The sequence below is a fragment of the Calidris pugnax genome, unplaced genomic scaffold (genome assembly GCF_001431845.1).
Source record: "Calidris pugnax isolate Ruff unplaced genomic scaffold, ASM143184v1 scaffold44, whole genome shotgun sequence".
Lineage (NCBI taxonomy): Eukaryota > Metazoa > Chordata > Aves > Charadriiformes > Scolopacidae > Calidris > Calidris pugnax.
In genome coordinates this window covers 47,682,688-47,709,472 of record NW_015094506.1, presented here as the reverse complement: position 1 = coordinate 47,709,472, position 26,785 = coordinate 47,682,688, and the positions used below count along the sequence as shown (strand labels likewise).

At 37.8% G+C, this 26,785-nt stretch overlaps 1 protein-coding gene across 1 annotated transcript in view; it reads left to right on the top strand.

Moving 5' to 3' along the window:
* Positions 1–26,785, top strand: part of SEMA3C (sema domain, immunoglobulin domain (Ig), short basic domain, secreted, (semaphorin) 3C) — a 128,514-nt gene that overhangs the window by 85,249 nt on the left and 16,480 nt on the right. Inside the window, exons 7-12 of the mRNA XM_014963977.1 lie at positions 1,683–1,802; positions 3,688–3,830; positions 6,661–6,775; positions 8,866–8,935; positions 11,694–11,838; positions 16,260–16,482. Of these exons, the coding sequence (XP_014819463.1) occupies positions 1,683–1,802; positions 3,688–3,830; positions 6,661–6,775; positions 8,866–8,935; positions 11,694–11,838; positions 16,260–16,482 (816 nt within the window). The remainder of the gene's footprint in view (positions 1–1,682; positions 1,803–3,687; positions 3,831–6,660; positions 6,776–8,865; positions 8,936–11,693; positions 11,839–16,259; positions 16,483–26,785) is intronic.

Below are 26,785 nucleotides of genomic sequence, written 5' to 3'. Positions count from 1 at the left end.
GTTGTGCTGTGCAGACCAAGTGCTGTGTGGAATTTAAGAATTTAACCAAAAGGAAGTGGAGCTCATGGATATCATCTGATACGTGATTAGCAAGTAGACGCTAGGAATGCTTATAACATAACTAACAGCACTGATATGCAATAGGATTAAAATTGCATAGTGCAGTGCTATTGTTAAGTCTGTGCATATGTGTATTGTACATGACATTTAGTGAGAACCATAAGCCTGATCTCTTTGAACCAATTTGTTTCATAATAAGAATAAAGCTCTGATGGATCGAGGCATTTATACATATACATATATGTATATACATATGTGTAAATACATATACAAAATCAATTATAAATTAGCATAGATCTAACATCATGCTGTCAAGACATGCTCAGGAAGTAAATGCTTCACAAACATGCAGCAAATGCATTGTTTAAATCCCCTGTGTATGCATCTTGTCATCGCTGGGAGACATGAGAGCAGGAGAGCGGCTGCTGGCTGCTCTGCAGGGGTTCAGTGCAGGCTCTAGCCAGCAGCAGACAGACAGAATCCCCAGAGTTTCAATTCTCTCATGATCCAATTGTCTTCCATATTGATGCACACAAACACACACACACACACACAGAGGATAAAAATAGCCTCAAGCGCTTCTGAACCTGTGACTCTTGCCAGCTTGACCACACTCTCTGGGTAGTCCAGGAATTCAGACAAAAACATCAATCAAAGGACCCAGCTGTACTGGAATGTATTCAGCCACCACTCCCACTCTGAGAGTTAGAGTTTATTTTAGCTACTGTTTTCTACTCTGGGGTTTCATTGTCATTAGTCAGTGGAAATTGCTTGGTTATTCATGGAGTGGAAAATGATAGTATATGTAATTATAATTATAATTACGTATATGTATATTTACGCACACACATGGACTCACACAAACACAGATACACATCCTGACTGATGGATTTTCAGCCCTGCACAGGGAGCAGAAGTTGATAGTTCTGTTAATGTAAGAGTTGCGTGTCTAATTCTGTTCAAGTATAATGACCCTGTACTTAGAAGCAAGAACATAAAAGGGGACAGTTGTTGCTCTGCATCACTCTGTGTAAAGTTCAGTAATATGATTGTCTGGCCTCTGCAATACTGAAGTCAGCTTGAGGCTGCCTTGGGCAGCCTTGACAATACTGTTGGCAAAAATTGGCACTGATCCATTAACTGCAATAGATGTTGTGCCAGCTTACACCAGCAATAAATTCAGGCCAGTCATTTTGTCTACTCCCATAACAAAAAAAAAAAAAAAAAAAAAAAAAAAAGCTTTTTGAAGCATGTACTTAAAAAATTGAATGTGATTCTTTTGATAACACTGGCCTGATCTTTCTGTGATCCTTAGCAAAGAAAGTTGAGCAACTGAACTTCCTATCAAAGAAAGGTTCACTACACACGCAGTTCTGCTATTGCATTTAATTATGCAGTTCCCAAAAGTCTTTAAGAAAAATCTGATTATTCTCAGCCATTCTAGCTTGTGTCTTTGAAAATCAGAGGGAACTCCCATTCCCATGACCCAATATTTATCTGTATAGACTCCTGTGTAAATAAAGAGATGATAAGTTTAAAATAGAAATAGATCAGTAAACACGGATTTCCCAAAAGTCATAACAATGCATTTGTTTTCTCCCCTCCATTTCAATTCTTTGCAGATGAAGAGCTTTTTTCAGGAATGTATATTGATTTCATGGGGACAGATGCAGCCATTTTTCGGAGTCTGACCAGGAGGAATGCAGTGCGAACTGACCAGCACAACTCCAAGTGGCTGAGCGGTGAGATGCCTTTGTTTTAGCAGAGGTTTTAATGGGTTTCACAGAGATTCTGCTTTGTTTTGTTTAAAATAAAGAGCTTATCTTCTGAAGAGCTTTTCTCTGTATTTAATTTATGAAGTTGAACCATGAAGAAATGTGTGTCAATACATTGTAGACAACGCACAGATGTAAAGGGTTCACTGCATGAGCCAACCTCTTTGGCCACCCCACCTGATGGACAATTTTGCATTAAGACTGAACCAAACTGTTCAAGAGAAAGTGTATGAAAACCTTTCAAATGGCAAGTGGTCAGACAATCTGACTTCTCTAGAAGTGCCTTGTCCACCTCTAATGCATCAGATACTGCTTTAGTGTGTTTAAGTTTTTTCTAATGAATTACCAACTTTAATTAATTCAAGCTGATCCACCTCTGTACAGAAGACTCACCACCAATTGATTTCAAAATGTGTGCAGAAGAGAGTCCCATTATCAGTGACAATTATTGCCATTTATTTCAGTGGTAAGTAATTGATTATCAAACCACAGTAGGAAAACTAATTCCTGAGTGTAAACATTTAACTCTTGGCTACACTGAAATCGATGTGTAGATTCTCCCTGACTTTACTGATAAGAAGACTCTTTCCAATTAAACTATTTAAAATTAAAATGGTGGTCAACCTTCTGAGCAGAGGTAGATGTCAAAGGTTATAGAGCAACTGACATAGCAGTTCCAAAGTAAAAAAGCCGCCAGCTATGTTGAAGTAAAGGTACTGTGTTTTTGTCTTGATTATTTTTAGAGTGACTCTTGTTATTACTGCGCATCTGTGACTACGGTGAAATCATGGGAATGCTTATGAACAGGAAACTTTCTCAATTTTTCTTCTGTTTTCTATACATTCTTACACTTGCCTGCACACACTGAAGTGTGCACCCTAAAGTGGATTAAGGGGAAAGAGCCATTACAATGCCTAATTTCTGAAAAATCTGGCTGTTACATATGCTCAGAACAGGTGCTTGACAAGTACAATTTCCATGTGGTTTTAGAGCCAGAGTCATGACACTTGTTATATTAATTGAGAATAGGCTCATCTGACTAGAAAAATGCTGCAGTCTAAAGTGAATTTTCTGTCAGAGATCCAACCTTTGTATCAGATTGTTTAAAGATTTGTACTGGGTTTCAACCAATCAAGCAATCTTGCATGATCATTGAAAAGATACAGCCTTCTCACAGGAAGAGGGTCCGCTTCTTCCTTCAGACAAAGGAGAAGGTCTTGTGAGGACTCCTCCACTGTCCATCATATGCTTGCTGTTAAGGATACGTTATTTTGCTCTCTCACTAGTGCTCCTTTGCAGTGTTTTGCATGTATATCAACCTCTGATATGAACTCAAATTATGTCCAATCATTTGCATACCCTACTTTCCTTTTCCAGGTACCATGACTTATTTTCCTATCTTATTTATGTACTTTTTTTGTTCTTTTCCTAATGAGTCTTTCAACAGCTTACTTTTATGTTTTGCCTCAATAAGTCTCTACTGATGTGCCCAGATAACACGCTGACTCTTCCCTCTTCTTCCTCCAAGTCTTTGAATTTCTACAATACTCTAATACTACTGCTTCCGCATCTTAATTGTTTTTTTAAAATCCGTGGGATAAAATGTGAGGATAGAGAAATTTAAGGCTGACAGCAAGAAGGCATTAACCTGGTGATATCTGGTATACAGAGACATGAGGGTAGAGCATATAGCTTAACCTGCCACAGCAGTACCTCTAGATGTATTATATAACATTTCCTTGAAATTCTAGATATAGCATTTCCTTGAAGCAGTCAGCAACTGTGAAATCATTAATTGCTTATACTGATACATCTTTTGGTTTCACTTTTTTGATATCTTGTTTCATTTCAGAGCCTATTTTCGTGGATGCTCATGTTATCCCAGATGGCACTGACCCCAACGATGCCAAAATCTACTTCTTCTTCAAAGAGAGACTCACAGACAACAGCGGCAGCACAAAGCAAATTCATTCAATGATTGCAAGAATATGCCCAGTAAGAACAGTTTTATTTGCCAGGTTGTTGGGATGTGCTCCTAGCGTGACATGATAAGCTAAAAGACTAAATGATTGAAAAGCCTTTGATTTGTATTTGAAACAAATTTCCTGTTTCAGCTTCCACATTAATAATTAAGAAGACCTGTTACTGAACATACAGCTCGGGTCTGAACATGTTATGTGTATCTGACTATACCTATAATGACATGGAAATTTAGACATTCAAGAACTTGTTTATTTCCCTGACTGACTCAGAATATTAACCAGTGTTGAATTTCCGAACTTGCTCTCCTTGGCACAAATGAGGTACATTCTTTACTTAGAAAAGCTGAATTATAAGACAGTGAAATCTTTCGCACACACATACACAAACACACTCAAAATCCTTGAAATACATTGGAAATATAAGAGCCAAGCTTTTAAATAAGTTGATTAACTTTCAAATATCATTTTCATTTTTGCAATATCTGTCCTTCCTGAATTCTTGTATTGATGTATCTGTGAGCCTAACTTTAAAAACGTGCACAGGCAAATTAAATTCAGGAGTTACGGCTACTCCTTTGCAGTAATTAATTTATGATCACAGTGGTCCTCACTATTTCCTTTTTTTGTATCTGTAATCAACTACAGATGACAAATGACTGAAGAAGCTATTAATATCTCTGGTGAAATTGATTTTTTCTAATGAGAAAAAAATTATAAATGCACAATTACTGCTAGTTTTTCATTTGTTCTTTTGGAAAAGCTCAGGAAGATAATTGTGAGCATTTGTATATTCCCTGTCTTTAATCTGGGTCTGCTTTAGAATTTGGTGCTTTGTGATTTGTTGTGCATGGGTGTGAGGGCGTGTTTGGGATTGTGTTAAACTGGCAATATGACAAGGCATGTGATCCCTCTTATAATCTCCGATTTCTATATTTTTGTGAGGGTGCCCAAAGGCCTTTTTGGGTATTTTGCAAGACATTTCACACAATTATAGCTGTATTTGTTATTGTTACTGTTATAATGAAGACCAGATGATTTCTGAAAGGCCTCAGCCTGTTTAGACTTACACTCAAGTCAGTGGCAGAATCCCAAAGCCAATGAAAATAAATCTGAGGCAGTCATATTTGTATACTTGTATACCATCAGATTTATATATCAACACCTTTGAAACTGGCCAAATATATTAATACAATAGTGCCAAGAAAGACTCACCCAAAAGACCCCTTATGGGTCACCCAAAAAGTCAGATTACCAGCTCCAGGAGCACCAGTGAAACATGCACTGTATTTATCAAAATCACATTTGCTTTGCTTCTACATTTCCTTTTTCCCTTTCCTTGGGTATCATTGTATTACACCATTTGGAAGACTGCTCTTATCTGAGGCATTCACCAGCAGAATGAGGCAGGAACTGTCGCCGCTGTGCCCCACCATCTAATTTAGAGGTTGCAGTTTCCACCTTGCACCAGAGAGAGATGGAAAGATCCTTGAGTGACCTGTGACCAAGCCAGCTTTGGACCAAGCTATGAGGATTCAGTCACAGGAGATAGGACAAGGGGAAATGGCCTCAAGTTGTGACAGGGGAGGTTTAGATTGGATATTAGGAAAAATTTCTTCACTGAAAGGGTTATCAAGCATTGGATTTCCTTCCACCCAGGGAAGTGGTTGAGGCACCATCCCTGGAGGTGTTCAAAAGATGGGTTGACATGGTCCTCAGGAATATAATTTAGTGATTTTTATTTCTTACCTATTTTTTTTGTCAGTTAGGTTGATGGTTGGGCTAGATGATCTTTAAGGTCCCTTCCAACCTAGATGATTCTTTGACTCGCAACAGTGCAAAACTAGCTTGACCCATGACAGTCATCACTTCTGAATTTACTTCACAGCATCCACCTCACGGACCAGCATGGCTTACTAGGTCAGGACAAGAAATATCCCATCATAGGACTATTAGACCTTCTAGAGGTAGCGTGGACTTCACACTAGGTGTCAGTGAGCAATACAGACCTCCACAGTCCCAGTCATGCTTACACAGACTGCTGCTGCACAGAGTCTACTGCCCAACCCTCCCAAGCATGCTGGCCCAGCACAGAAAGTCTGCTCAGAAATGTAGTTTCTGTTTCTCCTGTATCTGGAGCATTGTCACAGTTTGGGCTGGGTTGGCCAATGACTTCTCCCCTGCCTCTGGCTCCAAAGAGAGGAAGAAGAGAGAGAAGGAGAGTTATGAGTTTAGAAAAAAATAAACTGTTTTAACAAAATATCAATAATAAAAAGGAAATAACAAAATAGATACTACATATAAGTATATACAAAACCACATCAAGCTCCCAGGGAGATATCCCAGTGCACACACAGAGAAAGTCGAGACAGAAATTGGGTTACTGAACACTCTGATTGGGGTAAAGGTGGACAAACTGACAGGATCCTCCTCACACATCAATCACAGAAGCCACTAAAGAAGAGCCAGAGGCAAACCCAAACCCTTTGATCCCTCAGCTTTTATAGCGAGCATGATGGGATGGGATGGGATGGGATGGGATACCCTATTGGTCAGTTTGGGTCACCTGACCTGTGTAAACAAGGAAGTCAGCGGGCCCTGGTTGCCACAGCAACAAGTGTAAACAAGAGCTTCTCTCGGAGAACAGAAAGTTGGCTCTGCTCCACCCCAATCCAGGGCAAGTGTTTAGATGAGGGGATTTTGTTTAGATCTATCTATTTTTATATTGAATATAAAAGCATAATTGTCTAGATGGTCAGTCAAATTAACCCGAGGAGAATTTTGGAAAGCCTACTAAAATGTTAGCTGTTTTCTATTTTTTTTCTGAAAATAATATTCCTTTCCAGAATGACACAGGTGGTCAGCGTAGTCTCGTGAACAAATGGACAACGTTCTTGAAAGCAAGACTGGTGTGCTCAGTAATGGATGAAGATGGAACAGAAACATACTTTGATGAATTAGGTATGGCAATAAAGATGCCTTTAAAGTTTTATCTAAATTCTGCACCCTGTGCATATTTAATTATTGATGTTCATTCAGCTTCTTAGTCAAGATGTTGACAGTGAAATCTTGGCCCTGTAGAAGTTCATGACAAAGTTCCCCTTGTGGTTTTATGACAGGAAATGAAAAAATTCTTCATAAATCTCTCTGGGTAATTATCATTATCTTTGAAATAGAGGTAATTAATCTTGACTGTGTAAAGGAATTATAACTATATAAAGAATTAGCATTCGGAAGGGAACAAGTAAAATCTATTGTTATTTTGCTCCTAGTTAGGGTTATGATAGAGGGTTTTTAACAGACATCTCTTGGAAACTGTTTCTTATACCACTGCAACATCCAGCTTTTCTGTAATGCAGTTTTTTGGTTTTGATTACTGCAGAGAGGCCTCAATTTGATAGTTCAAGATAATACTAATAAATCCTGTTATTCGCACTGGCAATAATACTATGAATAAATATAATTTCACAGGATTCATTCAGGCACTTAACTTTTCAGTTCAACATAGAAAACACTGGAAATATTCAGTCAATAATCTGTGCAGCAGTCACAAGAGATTTCCTTTCAGTAAGGCATTAATAGGTACATATCTTGATAGTTAAGTGCCAAACAACATTATCAGAAAGTTTCAAATTGTATATTGTCCCCAGCTATGATATACAAAGTCACAGTTCTAAATTCAGGTATTGGTAGAGTTGGTATGTGTATTGTTATACATATAAATAATATAAGTAGTTAATGGGTCCCACACTGGGGCTGACTCTGATTCTGACATTGCCTGCATTGTAATCTCCCTTTTCTCTGGCATTATTGCTGATTTCCATAATAGCAATTGGGGTTCAGAGTCTTTTTTAATTGGTATTGTTATAAATAGTTGGTCTACTTATATTGGTATTGTTATAAATAGTTGGTCTACTTATATTGGTTATAGATTTTGATGGAAAAGGCTTAGAAGCAGATCCTAACTTGCTGTAACTCAGAATGTGCAAGGTGCTTGGAGGACTGACTTTCAGAAGTTCCTAGTGCCAAAGCAACTTATCTTTCAGCACTGATTTAGCAGCCCACTCCTCTTCAACAAAGCAGTAGGATAACTGCTTTTAGTTTTCTGCACGAGAAATGTAGGGCCATACAGAATAGGAGACAATGTTCTCAGTCTGGGGTCCCAGCACAATCCTGTGGCAAAGAGGAAGAATGCAACCACAGCTGGAAAAGCAGAAAACCGGGAGAGAGCAAGCACATGCTTCTATTTTCATGTATAATGCAAATGAGTGTAACACTTTCAGTTCTGCACAGTGAAGTCTTTTGCTTTTGACATATTTAAAAGAATATTTTAAAAAATCAGCTGGTTAAATGAAGAAGCTATATAAATTAACAGAAAGCTAAACATATTCTACAATAAACCGTTCAGTCTTTTTGTGTGTTTTAAAATATGTTATTTAAACATTATTAAAGTATTTTTCACAGAAGTGTAGAAAAAATCAACAGATCAGAGTTAAAGGTGGGCAAATTCAATTCAGTGGGTAGGTACAGCTTTGCATAGTGCAGTCAGTAAATCCCTACACAATGGGAGCTGGCAGGTTTACATCTCTCAGTATCTTCACTGCAAAACTGCGTCATTCATATCATGTTGAAAATGAGCTAGAGCAAGTATTTAGAGTGTGTGCTGGCTGGTAAACGCCTAATTCTGCTTTGGATTATGTCCGTCTATGGGAACACTTTGTCTTTGACCTACTGCAGTTTGCCTACTGGTAAGCAACCTGCTGAAACGAGATCCAGCTGAGAGAAACATGGAAACATACTTGAAAATCTTGGCCTTCTGTCTTCATCCGGCTAAATGGCATGGAGTTAATTTCCAAATCTGTTTCTGAATGTTCAAATGCTGGATTTATGCATATGGTCCATTCATATGATACGTCTGCTTTTTTCCCATTCAAGTCTAAGACAAAACTACTGTTGACTTCAGCAGGAATAAAGTAATACATTAAACTGGAAAACGGAGGTTTTATTAGTATTCAAACTTTTTTTTTTCTTTTTCCTTTTCTTTCTTACAGAGGATGTGTTTCTTTTAGAGACAGATAACCCCAGAACAACGCTTGTGTATGGAATTTTTACAACATCAAGGTAAATGGGGAGATTTGAAAAACATTACCTTTCTGAACTGCCCAGTTTTCTATATGAAAAGTGAAAGTGATGGTTTGTGATCAAGGCTGTTCTGTGCAATTTTGTATGTCTCCCGTGGCTATTGTTTGCATGCAGTAACAGTCAGTATCATTCCTGTCAGTATCCATATTAGAGCTATGCTGCTTGAAGCAAACTTTTCCCTGACATAGTCAGCTGGCACTGAGAAGACTCTTCCGTGGAGGGCTACTTGTTACCCTTCCGCAGCAGAAAGCTGAACAACTACAACGCGGTGAACTTGTGGCCTCTGAGAGCACTTAACACCTCCTGAAGGACATCCAGCACCCTGAAGGATCAAACAGGGAATTCTTACATGAATTCATACAAGTCGTTTCCAGTCTCTCAGCTGGCAGATGATCACACAGATGGCAAATAACCCATGTTGGCTTCAGCTGGCTACAAAAAGACAGGCTTATACAGCATTTGATCACCTCCTCACAGCCTTAAGCTCCCTGTTATCAGTCAGTAGTATTCACTTACTGTCCAGTTTAGAAAGCATTCAGTGAGCTTCCAAGAGCAGCGGAAGTACAAGATATGGCTTACTATGCTGAAACTCTCCACTCTCCCAACAGAGGGATCAACAGATTCTGCCATCTCTACCTTTATTTTTTTCACTTTTCCCTTGCCCTCTCCATGTAGCAGCAGTATACAGAGTGGCAATCATGGAATCACGGAATTGTATAGTTACTTCTTGCTGATTTCTGATATGCAATCCTGTATTATTTAACTGTTACTACTTACCTCCAAAGAAGTTTTCTGCTTTTTTTAAATTTCATTTAATGTATTTGATCAAATTAGCAAATTATTTAATTTATTACTATTAATTCATTTGATGGCAATTTCTTGTGAAAAAAATCCTTGCATCAAAAATCATTTTCTCCCAGTACGCTTTTCTGACATTTTTCATGTGGATCCAGGGATCTTCTTTCTCAAATATATGAATCAGCCAGGAAAATATGATTTTATGATATCTAATTGGGGAAAAAAAGAATCCCATAACTTGTAAACATCTGGTGCTGTCTAAATTCTATGATTCCTACTTCACAAAAAGAGAAAATGCTGAGGTAATGTTTAGCAGTAAAACCACACTTATGATTAAGTTGTGGATGCAACATGCCTGAACTGGAAACACTTTTACCTAATTCTCCTGGTATTCCTGCAGTGGAAATGAGGTTTGAATCACAGGACCAAATAAGGTGGCAACAAAGAGAAAATCTTAATTTTTCCTGGCTCTCAAGCTGTTTTCTCTCTTGATTGAAGTTTTTACACTCATGCATTTCTGTTATTGTGAACCACATGGTCTATACTTTCTTTCTCTGTTCAACTATATATTGAAAGTGTTACCTAGTTAAATACAGCAATCACAAGGATTTTCACTCCTTAGCAGTTCCTTTATCTTCACCTCTGGAGACCTCCAACTCATAACAGTAGCAAGAGAGAAACATCCCAGCAAATAATAACTATTAGTATTTTTATTTAAACCATACACAGGGAAAACAAGTAATACTGAAGCAAATTATTTTATTGTGATAATATGCTGTAAATTTAACATAAAACATCTGGAAAGACTAAATATATGTATTAAAATCTATTAATACCTACTAAAATATCCACAAATACCATAATCCATCTAAAAAGTTCCTCCTACTAATCTATATATAGCTGCGAGCAATGTGGATTGCACTTTCTTTGTTTAGATACTGTGTAATGTTTTCAGTATTTTTCTGGAGTAGTTTTTTTTCTTCTTCAATTGAAAACAGAGAGTTACTTGGATTATCTTCATCCTATAGTTAATATCAGGCAGATTTTAGACTGTCTGGATTTTCTACTTTGTTAAGATAAATATCTCCAACCTTACGTGCGGTGAGAGAAAAGTTAATTCACTGCAGTCAGCCTTGGCATCACTCTGGAAATTATTCCAGTAGTGCTCTTCAGCATCACGGGCTGATGGATACCATTCAGAGAATTTGCTGTCTGAGATTATCTGAGACCATCTGAGACCATTGCTGAACCCAGAGCGGTGCTAAAAATATACTCTTCTCATAGGTGACCCCCCAGGTTCTACTCAGGAAGCATCTAACTTCAACCCATTTGAAGGGGTCTTTGTCAAACCAGTTTTGTGAGCGGATTTGAGGACTGCATAGGAGCAATTCCATTAGAGCCACAACCTGTCCCCATTTTGCTTAGAAAAGTTGGCAACTGATTGTAATAATCTAACCAACTGAAATCGCGGTGGATGTTTTGATTAATATTTTAGACATGTATTTAGGAGGCTCATGGAGGTCTTGTGGTTAATATACTAGTAGGGAGTTCTGGAAACCTGGGCTGAGCTTGGCAGTACAAAGAATGTAAAATTCTTGTCTCACTGAAGTCAGCAATACGTTTGCCATTGATTTAACTGGGGCCAGATTACATTTCTTTTATATTCAACATTAGGAAACTTTCTTATTCTACCAGTAGGGTAGTACCTTCCTCCCTCTTTTTTCAGTTCATTGTTCAAAAAGGTGCTAGGTCTTACGGAGTAATGGTGCGTATTGGGAAGCTAAATTAGTTGGGTTTAAGTGTATTAAAGCCATGCTATAGCAGCATTAAATTGTATTAAATATATTCTTTTAGCGGTATCTTTGGACCATGCAAAATGATGGAAAAGCTATACAAAAGTTGGTACATTGCATACTAACTTTTTCCTACTGTCTTCCAGCTCCATATTTAAAGGCTCAGCTGTGTGTGTGTATCATCTATCCGACATCCAGACTGTGTTCAATGGGCCATTTGCACACAAGGAAGGCCCAAACCACCAGCTGATTCCATATCAGGGCAGAATTCCGTACCCACGACCTGGCACCGTAAGTGCAAAGATGTTTATGCAGGCTTGCCAATTACTTGTCTTTGTTTAATACATAAATAAATATTATTTATTCCAGGAGAATGGACTGTATGTGCCTATTACACTTAGTTACAGTTCAGAACAATTTTATTTGCTTCTCAGCTTGCCACACAAATCACGTAGTACCTGGAGATCTTTTAGAAAGAATTAAAAGTAGTCCTTGTAAAGAATGTTATTTGGATGTATTGAAAATTTTTCAGGACTTTCTTTCACAGGGTAGTAATAATCTTCCAATAAATTCTGTACACAATTAGAGCTATCTCTGTTTCCAAATTTTACAAAAATGTCTCATGAAATATTTTAAACAAATTTTTTTCTTTTTCTTCTTTTCACCTTTATGGTATATAAAATTGCTGTTGATGCACTTTTTATTTATTTACTTACTTATTTGCACTATTCTTAATTTAGATTTAGCAAAAGTATGAAGTCTAGTATTTCCAGCTTTAATGAAGAATGTATGAACTTTCTCTAGAATCTTCTCTAAATCCATATTTGCTAAATGAAGTATGGCAGTGTTGTTGACTTTCGTCAACTTCTATGAAGTCTTACAATTTCTTAAGTAGCAGAATTAAATAAGTACGCACAGAATCATAAATCATTTCTCAACAATGTAGTTATAATATTTTTTAGATTAACATGTTGCTTTTCCATTTATCACAGGAAATTAAATTTTATTTTAATTTTGCAAGTCACTGCGAGAACCTTTAGCTATCACTATTTCATTCATATTCATCTTTGTGCTGTAGATCTTATTCTTTTTCTCTCTTTCTCATACACTAATGCTCAGATACATGAAATAGCTCTCCCTGTTCATGCAATTCTTCATGACTTTTTAGTGCAGTTATTACTGGCTACAAGATTTAGGACTTCATGTGCCCAGATCTCTAGAATTAGCTAATCAATACCTGATATTCCACTAAGGTCTAATACTAGCATTATTTATTCTTTGCAATTAATTCATACAGCTCTAATCTCATGAGTTCACTGAAGCTTTAAGCTTAAACTTTACCCCCCAAAAAAGAAAATAAATGGCCTATTTAAACAGGAAGTTTAACGCTTTTGTGATTAGTCACATTTCAGAGTTTCTTGCTGCTTCAGAATATTTTATTTGTATCTGTTTCCTCAACCACTGCCATGTTATTCTTGGTTCGCCTCCTGGAGGCTTGTGAGGTATTCCAGATGGGCCTAAAGAAATTGGGCAGCACAATGGAAAGGGAAAAAGAAAATTCAGATGGCAACAGAAATTATCCACATTTTTAAGATGTGCCAATGAGCTCTGAATTCGAAGAGAAATTTTAGATCATAGCTCGCACAAAAATATAAGGCCAAAAGGGATTATTTTAAGGTGATCATTGCTGGTTGTCTGATCACTGCCTTTTCTGTGCTTCCTCACAATTCAGCCACAAAACAGTATCTTAAAGGTTTATTTTCTAAGCTGGGACTTGTTTGGCTTTGCTTTTATTTCACTGCCAAAAAATTCCACTTTTAAATGCATGCCACAAACTCTATTTTTCATCTGTAAAAATCGGGACATGGGGATTTTTATGCTGCTCTGAATTTGTGTTCAAAGGGTTACCTTTGAATAGCCACGCTTGCAGACTATGGGGCATGAGCCTCTTTCCTCTTGAACATAAGTTTTTTGCAAATTCTGGGAGGCTGGACTAAACAGGATGTCTTTTTATATGACATGGAAAGTCCTACTTTAGAGATGCCTAAAAATATATTCATACTAAACCTCTGGACAAAAATGAATGTTCGTTGCGTTGCAGTACATTGGATAAACAATGAAAAGGGTTCGGTATAACTTCAGTAGGATTAAATAAAGCAATACATTAATTTGGCCGAAGTCAACTCCGCAATGTTTGGCTGCCCTTCACTAAATACCAATGGTTTCTTATTTCTCCACAAGCAAAACTTACTTATGGAAAAAGAAAGGGGGAAAAAAATTACATAATTGGCAGCTTGCTACTAAATTCAGTGATGTTTAAAGATAATTTCCATTTTTCAGAGTTTGTAGAAATAGTTTTCGTACCTACAATATGTTGGGGAATATGCTGTAAATTAAAGAATTCTGTTTCTCTCTGCAGTCTAACTGCATGGTGATCAACTGTGAACATAAGTATTGTGTAGCCAAGTCTTTGAATGAGGTGTGAAGGATACACATTCAATCCCTCCAGGAAAGGGAGAGCTTATAAAGTTCTTCAGTAACATCTTTTACTTGTCATTGGTTTATATGGGGGATAGCAAGAATTAATTGATTAAAGATGTTTGTTAAGGCTTTGCTGAGAATGAAGATATAATGTAAGTTTTTAGGATCATACTGGGGTGAACCATAGCACACACATTTTTGCAGAAAGTCACAGACAAAGGTCTTATGATCTCCAACTCAAGAATAGAAGAACAGAAAGAGTCAGAGAAAGTCTTCTTTTAGCTGAGCTATGCGGGACAGGAAAGTTTAATTTGAACTGCTTGTGAAACAGAATCCCTCTGGAGAGGAACTGGGGTCTGGGAGATCACTACCAAGTAGAATAATCTTGCTAATAGCCCACAAATTTATGAACACAGTTCTTTTTTCAGCATTTGCTGCTAGTCTTAGCAGATAGCTCCATACATTTCTGGGAAGACTGGATGGAACTGCCACAGAGGGAAGGAGTAGAGCAAACAAGATAATAAAAATTCAATTTTGTGAGCAATCTTAGAGGGCTAGCATGTAATGTCATTTCTAAAGAGAAACAATCCAAAACCCTCAGGATAAATAAGAGTCCAGAAGAATCAATTGTTAAGGATGTCAGATGAGAAAAGAGACCCATATCTGAGCTGAGTTCTAGTTCTTTCTGAAGCTAATGTCAGAGCAGTTTCTTTTAAAGAATTCCTACCAGAGCTGTTCTACTTTGTATAAATAATTAAAACCTAATTGAGCCATAAGATTATTCTAAAGCCTGGGATTAGGCTGCAGTCCCCTCTCTACTTTTTTCCTGGTATTTCCCAATGAATAGTTTATTATGTGCACAAGATGGAACAGCTTTTAGCAGTGAAGGTAGAACAGGCACTCCTGCCTGCTGGCTAGAGGGATCCCCTGGGAGGTGAAGACCCAGATTCTAACATTTGCTTGCATCAGGTAGGTTGGACACATGACTCATATATCCACAGCGAGTTTCCTAGTCTTTCAGAGTATGATTCATTTTATGTAATTTTAGCCACCTAAAAGCAGGGCATCTAGTCTGAATTACTGACTACAGAGAAAACCTAGATGTCTAACTAAAAATAAATGGCTGACTTTTGAGACAGTAGAAGTCAGGTGAGGTAAATCTCTCCCTAAGCTACTAGCTATTTTTGTGTCTGTGGTTTTGACCAGAAATTCCATCCTAGACGTAAGAATGATCCTCATCAAAATAAACAAGTTTCCATGAAACGGTTTGTATTGAACAAATCAACATTTTCCAACTGGAAAAATATTGTGTTGAAATATTTCTGAATAGCTTCAATACTCCAAGGAGAAATTCACAGCTCAGAAGTCTGGTAAGGGGTGAAATGAAAGCTCAGGAGGAGCAATAAGTGTGGTAACAGTGGCTGAAAGAAGTTATGTAAATTAGCATAGGTACATCCAGAACGTTGTTCCCGTTACTGACATAGCTCCTGATTTCTTCCCACAATCTTCTTTTAGTTTCACTCTCAGTAAACACTGAAGCTTTCTAAGATTGCTTTAATTTCCGCATGAGGTACAGAATGCCTCAGGGCTGATTATTTGGATGGTTCTTCATTACATTTAAAAGAGCATCCAGAGTATTTATGGTACTCTGTTATTTCTTGGGCATAGGGGGAAGTGTAGACAAGATCCTGCGAATGGCCAGCCTTCTCAGATGTAAATGAGTTGCCTCCATATTATTGTTTTTTTCAAATGAAGATGAGTCACAGGCCCTTTCACACTCTCATACTCAATGTAATGACTAGAGGGATATTGGCCAAATTACAGTTAATATTGGATTTTTCCTTCATACTAAATCTATAACAAACCAGCCGTGAAAGTTTGTTATCTTCTCATACCAAGTGCTTCGATTATTTTTTCAACAGGCAATTTGGAAGTATAAAGAATGTGGAAACAGGTCCAGAAGTATAGATCTTTGCCATCAAGCTGGGTTTTGAAAGACAAAAAATATGTTTGTGTGTGCTTTATCTGAATTGATGGGAGTTCAAAGCATAGGTATTCAAGCACTTCATTCCCGTTCAAGCACTTCATAATTACTTTCAGTCAAAGTCTGAAGTGCTCTTTCGGGAACTTACTTTATCAACTATCTGTCAATATTTGTAAATGACTTGGGGATGAAAAGTCTTTGAAAGATGGTAAGTACTGTTAAGCATTACTGTGCATGTTTCTTACAGTGTCCAGGAGGAGCCTTCACACCTAATATGCGCACAACCAAAGAGTTTCCAGACGATGTTGTGACCTTCATCAGGAATCACCCTTTGATGTTTAATCCCATTTATCCAATACACAAGAGGCCATTAATCATCCGTATAGGTGCTGACTACAAGTATACAAAGATTGCTGTGGACCGAGTGAATGCTGCTGACGGAAGATATCACGTCTTGTTTCTAGGAACAGGTAAGACAAAGAGCAATAGTCATTTTCCTCTGTTGCATTACAATTTGCAACCAACTCCGATTTGTACAATTTATGACTTTCAGAAATGTTTGTTTAAACGTATTTGTTATCTACAAAACTGTCTATAGAAATCCATAAATTATGTTCATTTTACTTTGTGTGCATTTTTCTGTTTACTGTACATGTTAGCCATGTGAAAAGATACAATGTATTGATATGAATTTTGAGATGGAAATTGATACTATTGTATATTCTATTTAATCTAAATTATAATAGTTCTCTTGAATCTGGTTTGTCTGCAACATGATTCCACATTAGAATTAGATGCTCTCTAACATTAGTAAAAATACCAAAATCTGGCATTGTACTGTTTTGTATACTCTCATCATCATTATTTAATATATGCTGTGTAAGCTACTTCTGAAGAAAACCAGAATCTGATCAGGATGTTTCAAAGGCAGAAATAACAACTCCACCAAAAAAAAAAAAAAAAAAAAAAAAAATTGGGAAAAAATTAAAAAAAAAAAAAAAAAAAAGGGTAACAAATGACTTGGATTTTGTTCTGAAGCTTCTGCAACCTCAAAACACAGTCATTGCAATGTTTTCTCCTACACACTTCCCACTATTATTCCAAGGCTAATAGTCAATATAATATTCTGCTCCAAAAGCATGTCATGTGATACAGGATGCTCAAAATATTAGATATTGGTGAGCAAAGCCTTGTTAAACACCTACATTGAGATTTTAAGTAGCCTGGCACAAAAGTAAATATTCACAGTAACATTTTTGATCCTCTTAGATCTTTTATGAGGAAAATGAAATCACTATAAAAGAGTTCATATGATAAATCTAACATATTAGTCAGAAGGTAACAATTGCAAAATTAATAACATCAAAAAAAAAAAAAAAAAAAAATTAAAAATGTGGAAATACTTAGCAGAGAAAAAGAAACAAATGGTTGGAGTCCTAGCAGTGGAGGACACAGAGAATTTGATCCAAGTATTCTAAAATAATTTCTGTCTAATATAACCTACATTTTGCTTTTAATTACATCAAACTGGAATCTGGTGTCATGCTTCTGAAGTCTGCAGGGAACAGGCCAAGTGATTCTCGTTCTGATCAATTTTGATTATTTAAAATATTCAGATATGAATCACACTCTTCTGATTGAAGCAGACAAGTGGGGCGGTACTCTGGCTAGACCCTAAGATTCATTCACATCTGAAACTCCTGCTGGCTTAACAGGGCATTATAGGTTGATAGGCACAAAGGCTCATCTTTTTTACTACAGGTGGTTTCAAGTAGCACAAAGGAAAAGAACTCCAGGAGAACAAATATATCTCTGAACATCAGAAAATAATTGCAGAGATGACTTGCATTGCTTTTATGGTTCGCATATTATTGGGGTCCTGGTTGTTTTCTGTTTGTAGAGTAACTGTGTCTGCCAACAAACTCGCATGGGGCTGGGAATACCCATCATATTATAATAGATTTAGGAAGCTGGTGCTAAAAAATCTCTCAAGAATGTTAAGCTTCTATAGGGGAAGGATTAAAAAGAACTCTCTTCACTCTTCTTAGAAAAACCTCCCCAGCTATCAAAATCAGCAGGGTGCCCTTCTGTTGCAGGAAGCTGCATACTGTCCTGTATTAGCAGAAGTGTATCCAGCCAGCGGGTTGCTGGAAGGGATTCTTCCCCTGTATTTGGCTCCTGTCAGGAGTACCATGTCCAGTTGTGGGCTCCCTGGTACAAGGACAACATTGACCTAATGGAACAAGATCAGTTGAGGGACTGTAGCATGTGATGTATGAATAAAGGCCGAGAGAACTGGGTTTATTCAGAGAAAGCTAATGGGAGGGTACAACTACCTAATGGGAAAAAGCAGGTGTGGATTCTTCTCAAGGTGCTTGGTGTCAAGGTGAGAGGGACTGGACACTAGTTGCAATGTAGGACATTGCAATTAGATATAAAGGCAAAGGTTTTCACCATGAGCATGAGCAGACATTGGAACAAGAGCCCAGAGAGGCTGTGAATTCTCCATCCTCAGAGATGCAAAGGATTCCAAACCCAACCTGACATGGCCCCAAGCAGCCTTCTCTAACTGGATCTACTTTGAGTGGGGGACTGGACCAGATGACTTCTAGGTGCACCTTGCAGCCTACAGGCTTCTGTCATTCAATGAAAGGAAATAGGTAAACAGACAGACTTCATTCATGTTCTTGTGTCAAACCTTTAGCAGGTCACCATCTACTGTACTGCAAACGCTTAGTATACTGTAAGACATAGTCAGGGTAGAAGAAGTGCTGGGTGGTAAATTACATTAGGAATTTCATCAGGTTTTGATCTGGGTATTTTTTTTTTCTTGGTTGGCAGTTGATAAATGAGTTTTAATTTGTGCTTGAATCTCTTTGATACCACTTGCAGAGTCATTGAAAATTACCAAATTAATTGGGACAGGGCTTTCTTCCTGAGGTGGTGTTTATTTTCCCCCTTCCCTAATATGTAATCACATTTTTTTAGTTTAATTAATGCAGCTACAGTTCTTGCCTTTGGGGCTCTTTAAGGTAATTTTCCTCCTTTCCTACAGAAGTAAAGAAAAGAGGCTTTGTAAAGTACTGTAGAAATATCAGAAGTGTTAATAGATAACGTCCTTACTACTGTCATACAGCTCCTCAATAACTCTTATTAAAAGAGAAAGTTTGGTTTTCTCTTAGCTTTATTCCTTGCCAAATCACTATGTTTAGCCAGAGTAATAGCTTGGTAGGTTAGTACAGATCTTTCAAATGAACACTCTATGCATTTTTTAAGATAGTGGCACCATTGTTTTAAAATGCTGTATAAAAATCTGATGTTAATTGGAGAAAGGTTCTACTACAGATTAGTGGAAAAGATAAGACATAAAAGTTTTGAACCAGTACAGGATTCTTAATGTGGCAGTGATGGTTAATACTGGAAACGTATTGAAAATTTGAAATGTGCATGAAAATGCAGAGTACTGATATTTAGCATTTCTGTAATTCTGCAAGACATAAATAGTTAATTTCATTGTGTACTTTGATTAGATTCTGACTGGGTTTAGGTGATTAGTGTGGCCTCACACATACACCTGTGATTTGTTAAAAACATTAACATACCTCAGCTTGTTCTTAAGTTTTGTTAATCCTCTTCTTTATATCAGCACAGGGTCCATTATGGGACAAATAGGAAAACTGCAGCTCTTGATACTTTATATTCATTGCTTTATCTGCTGCGTTACACTGGAGACCAGGATCATTGTCTGCTTTCTAGTTAGTTGGAGGGGAGGCATTATTATGCCTGAGTAGGGCACAGGACATTAATAGCTTCCAAGGTCTTCCTCAGTAGAAATTGGTGAAAAGTAAGTTACTGTGTTTCTCGGCCCTTTTAAATAAAAGTGATCAAGTTTCAGCCACTGAGAGGAGAAACTTGTTTTCTTTATTCTCTGCTTTCTGTGAGACTCGATAGGAGTCTCACAGGATAGGAGGATTCGATAGAGATATTAACTGTCAAAAAGAATGCAGAGGGGATTTGCTTTGGTGTCAGTTCATCCCAGCAAATGCAAAAACCACATTGTATAGGAGAATTTCATGTGATAATTTCCTTGGGAGCCTGGAGCCCCACAGCCGGAGACAATGGGACTTGACACCTGGTGACAATTACACTCGGCTCGGATGATGAGTTACTGCTGCTGAACTGAGATGTTGCCAGCCATGTCTGTCACTGTCAGTGACCTGTCTCATGCTTGAAATTGTAGTGTTTTATGTCTTGCCAGATGCAGAGCACACAAAATGTTTAGCTTTTCCTCTCTTCATCCTCTATAGCCTCAGTAATAAATCAGTTCCTGAATGCAAGTGAAGAATAACAGAAGTATAAAGCTCCGGGAACCCCAGTGATTTTCATCATGTAGCCATAGCATGGGAGGGTAGAGGCAGCTGTGTCTTTTTTTCACATTGATTTGAAATAAATGTAGTGTTTCCTTTGCACCCCCAGACAAAAGTGCTGAGCTCACAGAGGCTTGTCCATGCCCAGAGTTATTACGTTGCTTTTCTTCCTCACTTGCCTACATAGATAACAAAATAAATCCCAGGAACAGACATTGTTCTCCCAGCATTCCACCCACTTTTCACATTATAACAATCTCCTATTTTTCCTGTGCTTTTCAACCTGAAGACTCCCAAAGCACTTAACAAACTTGCTAGTTTTGTTGCATCCACCCAGAGGACTCTTCACGCGCCTCTGAAATGAGCTGATTTAGAGTAAGGAGCAAGTACTTAATGGTAGAGAGCAGTGCTACAAGGAGTGCTCTATACCTTGTGCTCCCAAGCAGAACCCTGAGGGATAATTTACATGAATATAATGTAATCACTCATTTGCATATTTGACAAGGGCAATGTTGATGATACTTTTTCCCTATGCAATGGGTAATAACATATTCAGTTCAGGAATTTGGGGTTAGAGTTCAGCAATTATCCCATTTCTGTTGGTAGACCAGGACTCAGTCCTGAAGTTTTTGATGCACCCTAGAGTTTTACTGTAATTACTTTACTCATTTCAGTTGTATCTAAAGAACGCAAGCTTTCAATATTTTCTGCTTATCCTTTGGTAGATTGTTTTCCATCTAAGTCTTAAGATTAGCAGTAAAACAGCATGAGAACATTTTCCTGAGATTAATATTTATTTTTTAAGCATGCCACCTACTGCTTGCAGTACGAAAGCCTTCGGTCAAAGTACACGCAGATTGCACAACTGAAAGAATATGCATGGGCTTTTTTATTGCTCTTGGTGTTATGAAAATATTTAAGTGTCTGGGTCAAACTTGGGTACATTAAACAGCCATGGGCACCAATAGAATTTTTTTCAGCTCCTTGCAATCAAGAAAGGATAAGTTTTTGTGGAAAGAGATCTAAGTTACTGTCGTGAAAAGGCACTCCAGACTTGAGTGTGACTTACTCAGATGATTAATGTGGTCCACATGCATCTAACATGGCATGAGGTTGATCGATGTTTCTTATTATCTTTCTTCTCTGATACAACACTTGTTTTCAAAGTCTGGATGCAGTAAATGTCTTCAGAGCATAAGGTTGTAATACTCGTTTTCGTGGTGTTACATGATGGCTGTCTTTTTGGAAAACTAAGCCTTGCTGACAACAGTAGCCTCCAGTAATGCAATAGCCAAAATCAAGTAATGAGCTGCAGATTGTAACAGAGAAAGGTAATCTGGTCAGAAGAGCAAGATTGCCTCCTGTGGATTTTCTGGTTGCAACTTCTTGTCTGTGAGCTTGGGAAGATGATGTTGCACAACACTGGCGCAACAAGCAGCAGACAGAGTTTCCTTCTTCCTTTTGGTCATAGTGCCTGAGTCATTCAAAACCTTCTGTTGATCAACTGATCCAAAGCTTTTCCACAGCTTTTTAAGAAGATATGTAAGTTAACACAGCATTCCTCCACTTGATGCAGTTCCCCTGTTCATTTTTTCTTCAAACAAGCTCACAGTGTGTCCCAAAAGTTTGACCAAGCTTGGGCTTTGTCAAAGTTTTGCTCTTAGGTGTGAGCTCATTAGGCATTTGTATCTGTCTTTTGTTCTTTGACGCAGCTTGAAATTACTTTTCAAAGTTTCATAGAATACTATGAGCTTGAAAAAAATTACACCCATTTGACAGATGAGTGTACTAAAGCACAGAGAGGTTAGATGTCTGTGGTGGGAGCCCTGACTTACAGCAGGCACCTAAGGACAGCAGAGAGCGTGGGGACCTGGTTCTCAGGCCTGACTTCTAGCCTGCCGCTGTCTCAGCTGCTCTGCTGAGCCTCAGCTTTTTCTCAGCATTCTGCATTTTTCTCAGCATTCTGCATTTTTCTCAGCATTCTGCATTTTTTTCAGCATTCTGCAAACTCTTTGCGATCTTCTTGTTCATAATGGCATTTTTTTGCATCAGGTTCAACACAGATTAGAGACCAAAAGTAACTAAACTACCATTGGGCTGACAGGAACAATACGGAGAAAAGTTTCAGAGGGTGTCCGGCAATGTCTGATGCATCAAGGAGGGGGATTACCACAGGAGGTCTCTCTGTTTAGCTCCTGGCAGGGTAGCCGTTGGTGTCCATTGCAGTCATGTATTTATGATGTGGAAGACTCCAGGTTTTTAACTTGTTCAGTTTGTATATGTGATGTGGCTCGGGGGTTGATGGTGCTGACCCTCTTTGAGGCTCACAATACTGGCAACTGCAGTGTTCACTCAGGGCTGGGGGAAAAAAACGCTGTTAGAAATTCAGAGAATGAGATTTCAACTCAGACCTGCAGATTCAGCTTCTGGGATACAGAGTCCAGCCAAACACCTGTGTATTTTTCATTGCTATTCATTAAGCTTTGCCTTTTCCGTTGCCTATGGTCAGCAAGACCAGGAGTTAGTGTAATCTGGCATAGTCCAACTGGTATCAAAGAAACTTAGCTGATTAATTTAATACCAGTCCAAAATCATGCCCTGCATTTCAAGGAAGTTTATTCCTTTATTATTTTTTGTTGTTGTTATTATTATTATTATTATAATTGTTTATTTGTCTCTCTTTCCTTGGACCATTTATTGGACTGCCATTCCCTTTCCATTTATTTCCCACTCTTCGTACTCTCTATAGCATTTTTAGCCTACAGGATGTTAGTACTTTCCTCCCTTGTCGTTCCCTCTTTGTTGCTCCTCTCAGAGGGAACGTGATCTCAGTAACATTGTCTTTCACGTCAGGCTGAGAGACTGCAGTTGTTCAAGCAGGTTTGAAACAGAAAACCAGTCATTATGAATCTTCATCGTCCTCTGGCTGTGTGCTTGAGGGACATTCCTTCTCCTTTGTCCGTCTGCCCTCAACTCACAGACTGCTGGGCTGATACGAGGCTGCAAACAGCTCCTGGTGAAAAGTCAGGGAAATGGGGACCACAAATCTGCCGTTTCACTTCATACATTCTCGTGGTGAATCAATATTCTGGAGACACAATAGCCTTTTTCATGACTATGTGAAATCATAACAGTATAGAAATGTTTTCTAGTAGATTTCTGGAAGTAACAAGTAAACTGAGAAGGAAACCATCCTGTTCACTTTTATGATTTTTACAGAATTTAATTATAATTTCATACATTGACCTAAACGTGAAAAAAAACCAACACAAAACTTATACTAGTTCAGTGATCTTTTATGCCTGATTTACAACACAAGAGATTATCTATTGTGAAATACACTGGGAAACAGCTCAGGCGCTGCTACTTTGCATATATTTCCAGCAGTGCACAGTGCTGCATCCTTCTGACCCCGGGAATTGGGTTTGCTGCCTTACCATTAAAGGAAATAAACAAAACTCAGATGTACCATAAGCTTTCTGACATGAACACGTACAAGTGACCAGATTTGTCAGCTACCTTGCTTATAGTGGAGACCTCAGTACTACTGAGAAAGGAATAAGAAGTGTTTTCTGGGGACAAATATTTGCTTTTCATTTATTAAGGAAGAGACTGAAAACTAGTAGAAAAATTCTTTAGAAGGGGTGGAGGGCTATAGCCTACAAGCCATGTATTGTTGGAAGAAGTATGTATATATTTATATTTATGCACAGACTGTTGGAATTCCTTGATTTAAGTGGTTTCATTTAATGAATAGCTTTTTATTGCCTACTTTCCCTAACGTGAATATTTATTTTAAGTGTTGCATTAAGTTTACTAATTCCTTTAAAACAATGTGAACATTCCTTTCTGCAATGATATATCCCTTATGGTACAATACAGATTCTAAGTGAATGGTAAAATATTGAGTCAAAAGGAATGAAAACCAAGGTAAACAGTCCTTAACTCTGTGTGTTTTGCTGGGGTGTGACAAAAAGGCAGATAGGAACCTAGTTTTCAAATAAGAAAGGTTATTAGGACACAAGGACTTGGCGTCAGGCATTATCAGTATTTTCTGTGCCAATGCCCAGGATAAGATCTCCCCTTAGGTTCTGATTTCAGTTTGGGGCAATGTTTGAGGGCCAAAGACAATTTAAGAGTTTTAAATGTCTGGCTGGCATGTGCTAATGGATCATTGAAAGAAACTGGTTCTTCAGAGGCTCAGCAGCCTCACATTCCTTTGCAGGTAAGGTCACTGTCAAAGTGCTTAGTGCCCTGTATGTCAGGGTTACAGGTAGTTGACACTTTGCAAGCAACTGAAAAAAAAAACCAAAAGCAAAACACAAAAGGCTGTAACTCCGTCCTGAACTTCTGATACTGTATTTTGTATAGTATAGTTTAATGTTAGAGAGAGGACATTGATAAAAGGATGCAAAGAGGCAGAAGTAGACTGGACTTAAACTGTGTGTATTTCTTGAGTGGGTTATTCCCTTTAACAGGAGCAGAAATACACACACACACATGCTTCTCCTTAGCTCCAACGAGGGATGCATCTGCAGCAGTTTAAAGCTTCAGTGGGTCCTGGTAGTTAGTAAATCTCTCTTAGGTTTTCATGGCTTTGCTAATACTGGCACCCAGTCTAGACCACAGCTGTGCTATCACAAGATTTAGTTTCAGTAAAGTTTCTTCGGAAGGAACTGGTTTATCATGCCATTGTATAATGAGAATAAATGTTCTCCATACAAAATTCTCATGAAAAATTCATGCCTAACGTGCCCTGAGCATGTACAATTGATAGCTACACATTTTTAAGTCTTGTCAGCTTTCAATTTGTCCTTTCCTTTTTTTTTAAATAACAAAATACTGCAATGTGCTCTCTGTGTGTGGTCATGTCATTACATATCGATATTCTGGTTTTAAAACTTTTTTTTTTTTTTAAATAAAATATATTATTATTTGCTGGCTTCCTCCAGAGAAATAAGAAGATGTAAATTATTTACTGTAACCAATGTGCCCTGCAGCTCCAGCTATGGAATTTAGTTACTGACCTTAAAAGCAAAAGCCAAATTGCCCTTTTTCAGTTTACATTGTCTACATTATGAATTGCCGATCAGGAAGCTGAGATTTCGTTTCCTTGGTCATAAATTCATAAAAATACACATAGATACTTACTTATATTGTGCTGCACTAATGTTTTACTAACCGCACAAGTCTATATTGCTCGTAAAACTTTTGAAGCTCAAACAGAATCTATACCATGTGGCCTCATTCCTCAGAACCAATATTGAGCAAATAAATTTATTCTGTTCAGATTAATTTCTAGGCCTTTCAGGCTAAAGGAATTCTATGTCTTGTGTTTTCTCTAAGTACAAATTGCCCTTGTGATTCTCCCACAATTTGCCTTTTTTTCCACATCAGAAATACTTCAGTGGCAGTCTCAGCCTTTAAGAATCTTCATAGATGGGCCCCTCCATCTCATATGTTCTTTCCACATAACAAATTTGGAAGACTAACCACAAATATACCTTTGGTCTCACTCATCACATCTACCCTGCAAAAACACTGCCATTGCCCCATCTTTCTTTCTTTCTTCTTTGACCTGCGAGGATTTGGGAGGCTGGGAAGGGTATTTTGAGAGGGCAGCCACGATAACGTAACTACAGTGTCTTCACCTTGATTTTCCTTTTTTCCTTATCGACCAAAATATTAACTCCTACCAATATGTAACAGACTTGATTATTGTTTGTCTTTCCTGAAAAAACCAAAAGCTTTCATTTTATTTTGTTTAGGTGTAGATAGAGTTATTCTTTGGAAGGTTTACAATTCTTGTCATCTGCTGTCATTACATTCTATTAATGAATATGAATAGATATTAAATTCTGAAGTAACTTCATTTTACCTTTTTATATTCCTGTGTATACTTTAACGTCATTGGGATTTCTTCACTGAAAGGGTTGTCAAGCATTGGAACAGGCTGCCTTAGGAAGTGGTTGAGTCAATGGAGATATTTAAAAGCCCTGTAGATGCGGTACTTAGGGACATGGTTTAGTGGTGGACTTGACAGTGCTAGGTTAATGGTTGCACTTGATCTTAAAAGTCCTTTCTAAACTAAATGATTCTATGATTCCGGGATGGAGATATTGCTTCTGTCTATATGTCTGTACAGCAACTAGTACAGAAGATACCAATTTTGATTGATCTTTTTGGGTAGAGTGGTAAAAGTAATGGCAGTAACTCCAATCTTAGCCATGACTTCTTCATGCTCACACACAACAATAATACTATATACAGTCATGTACAAGTTATTCACAGTCTGTGACTTGTGAAGGAATCATCTCATGGTTCTTTCTTACACCAAACCCTAGAAATTACTGAACACCTTTTAATGTCTTTTTCTGTGTCACCATGCTTGCTTTTGTGGTTTCTC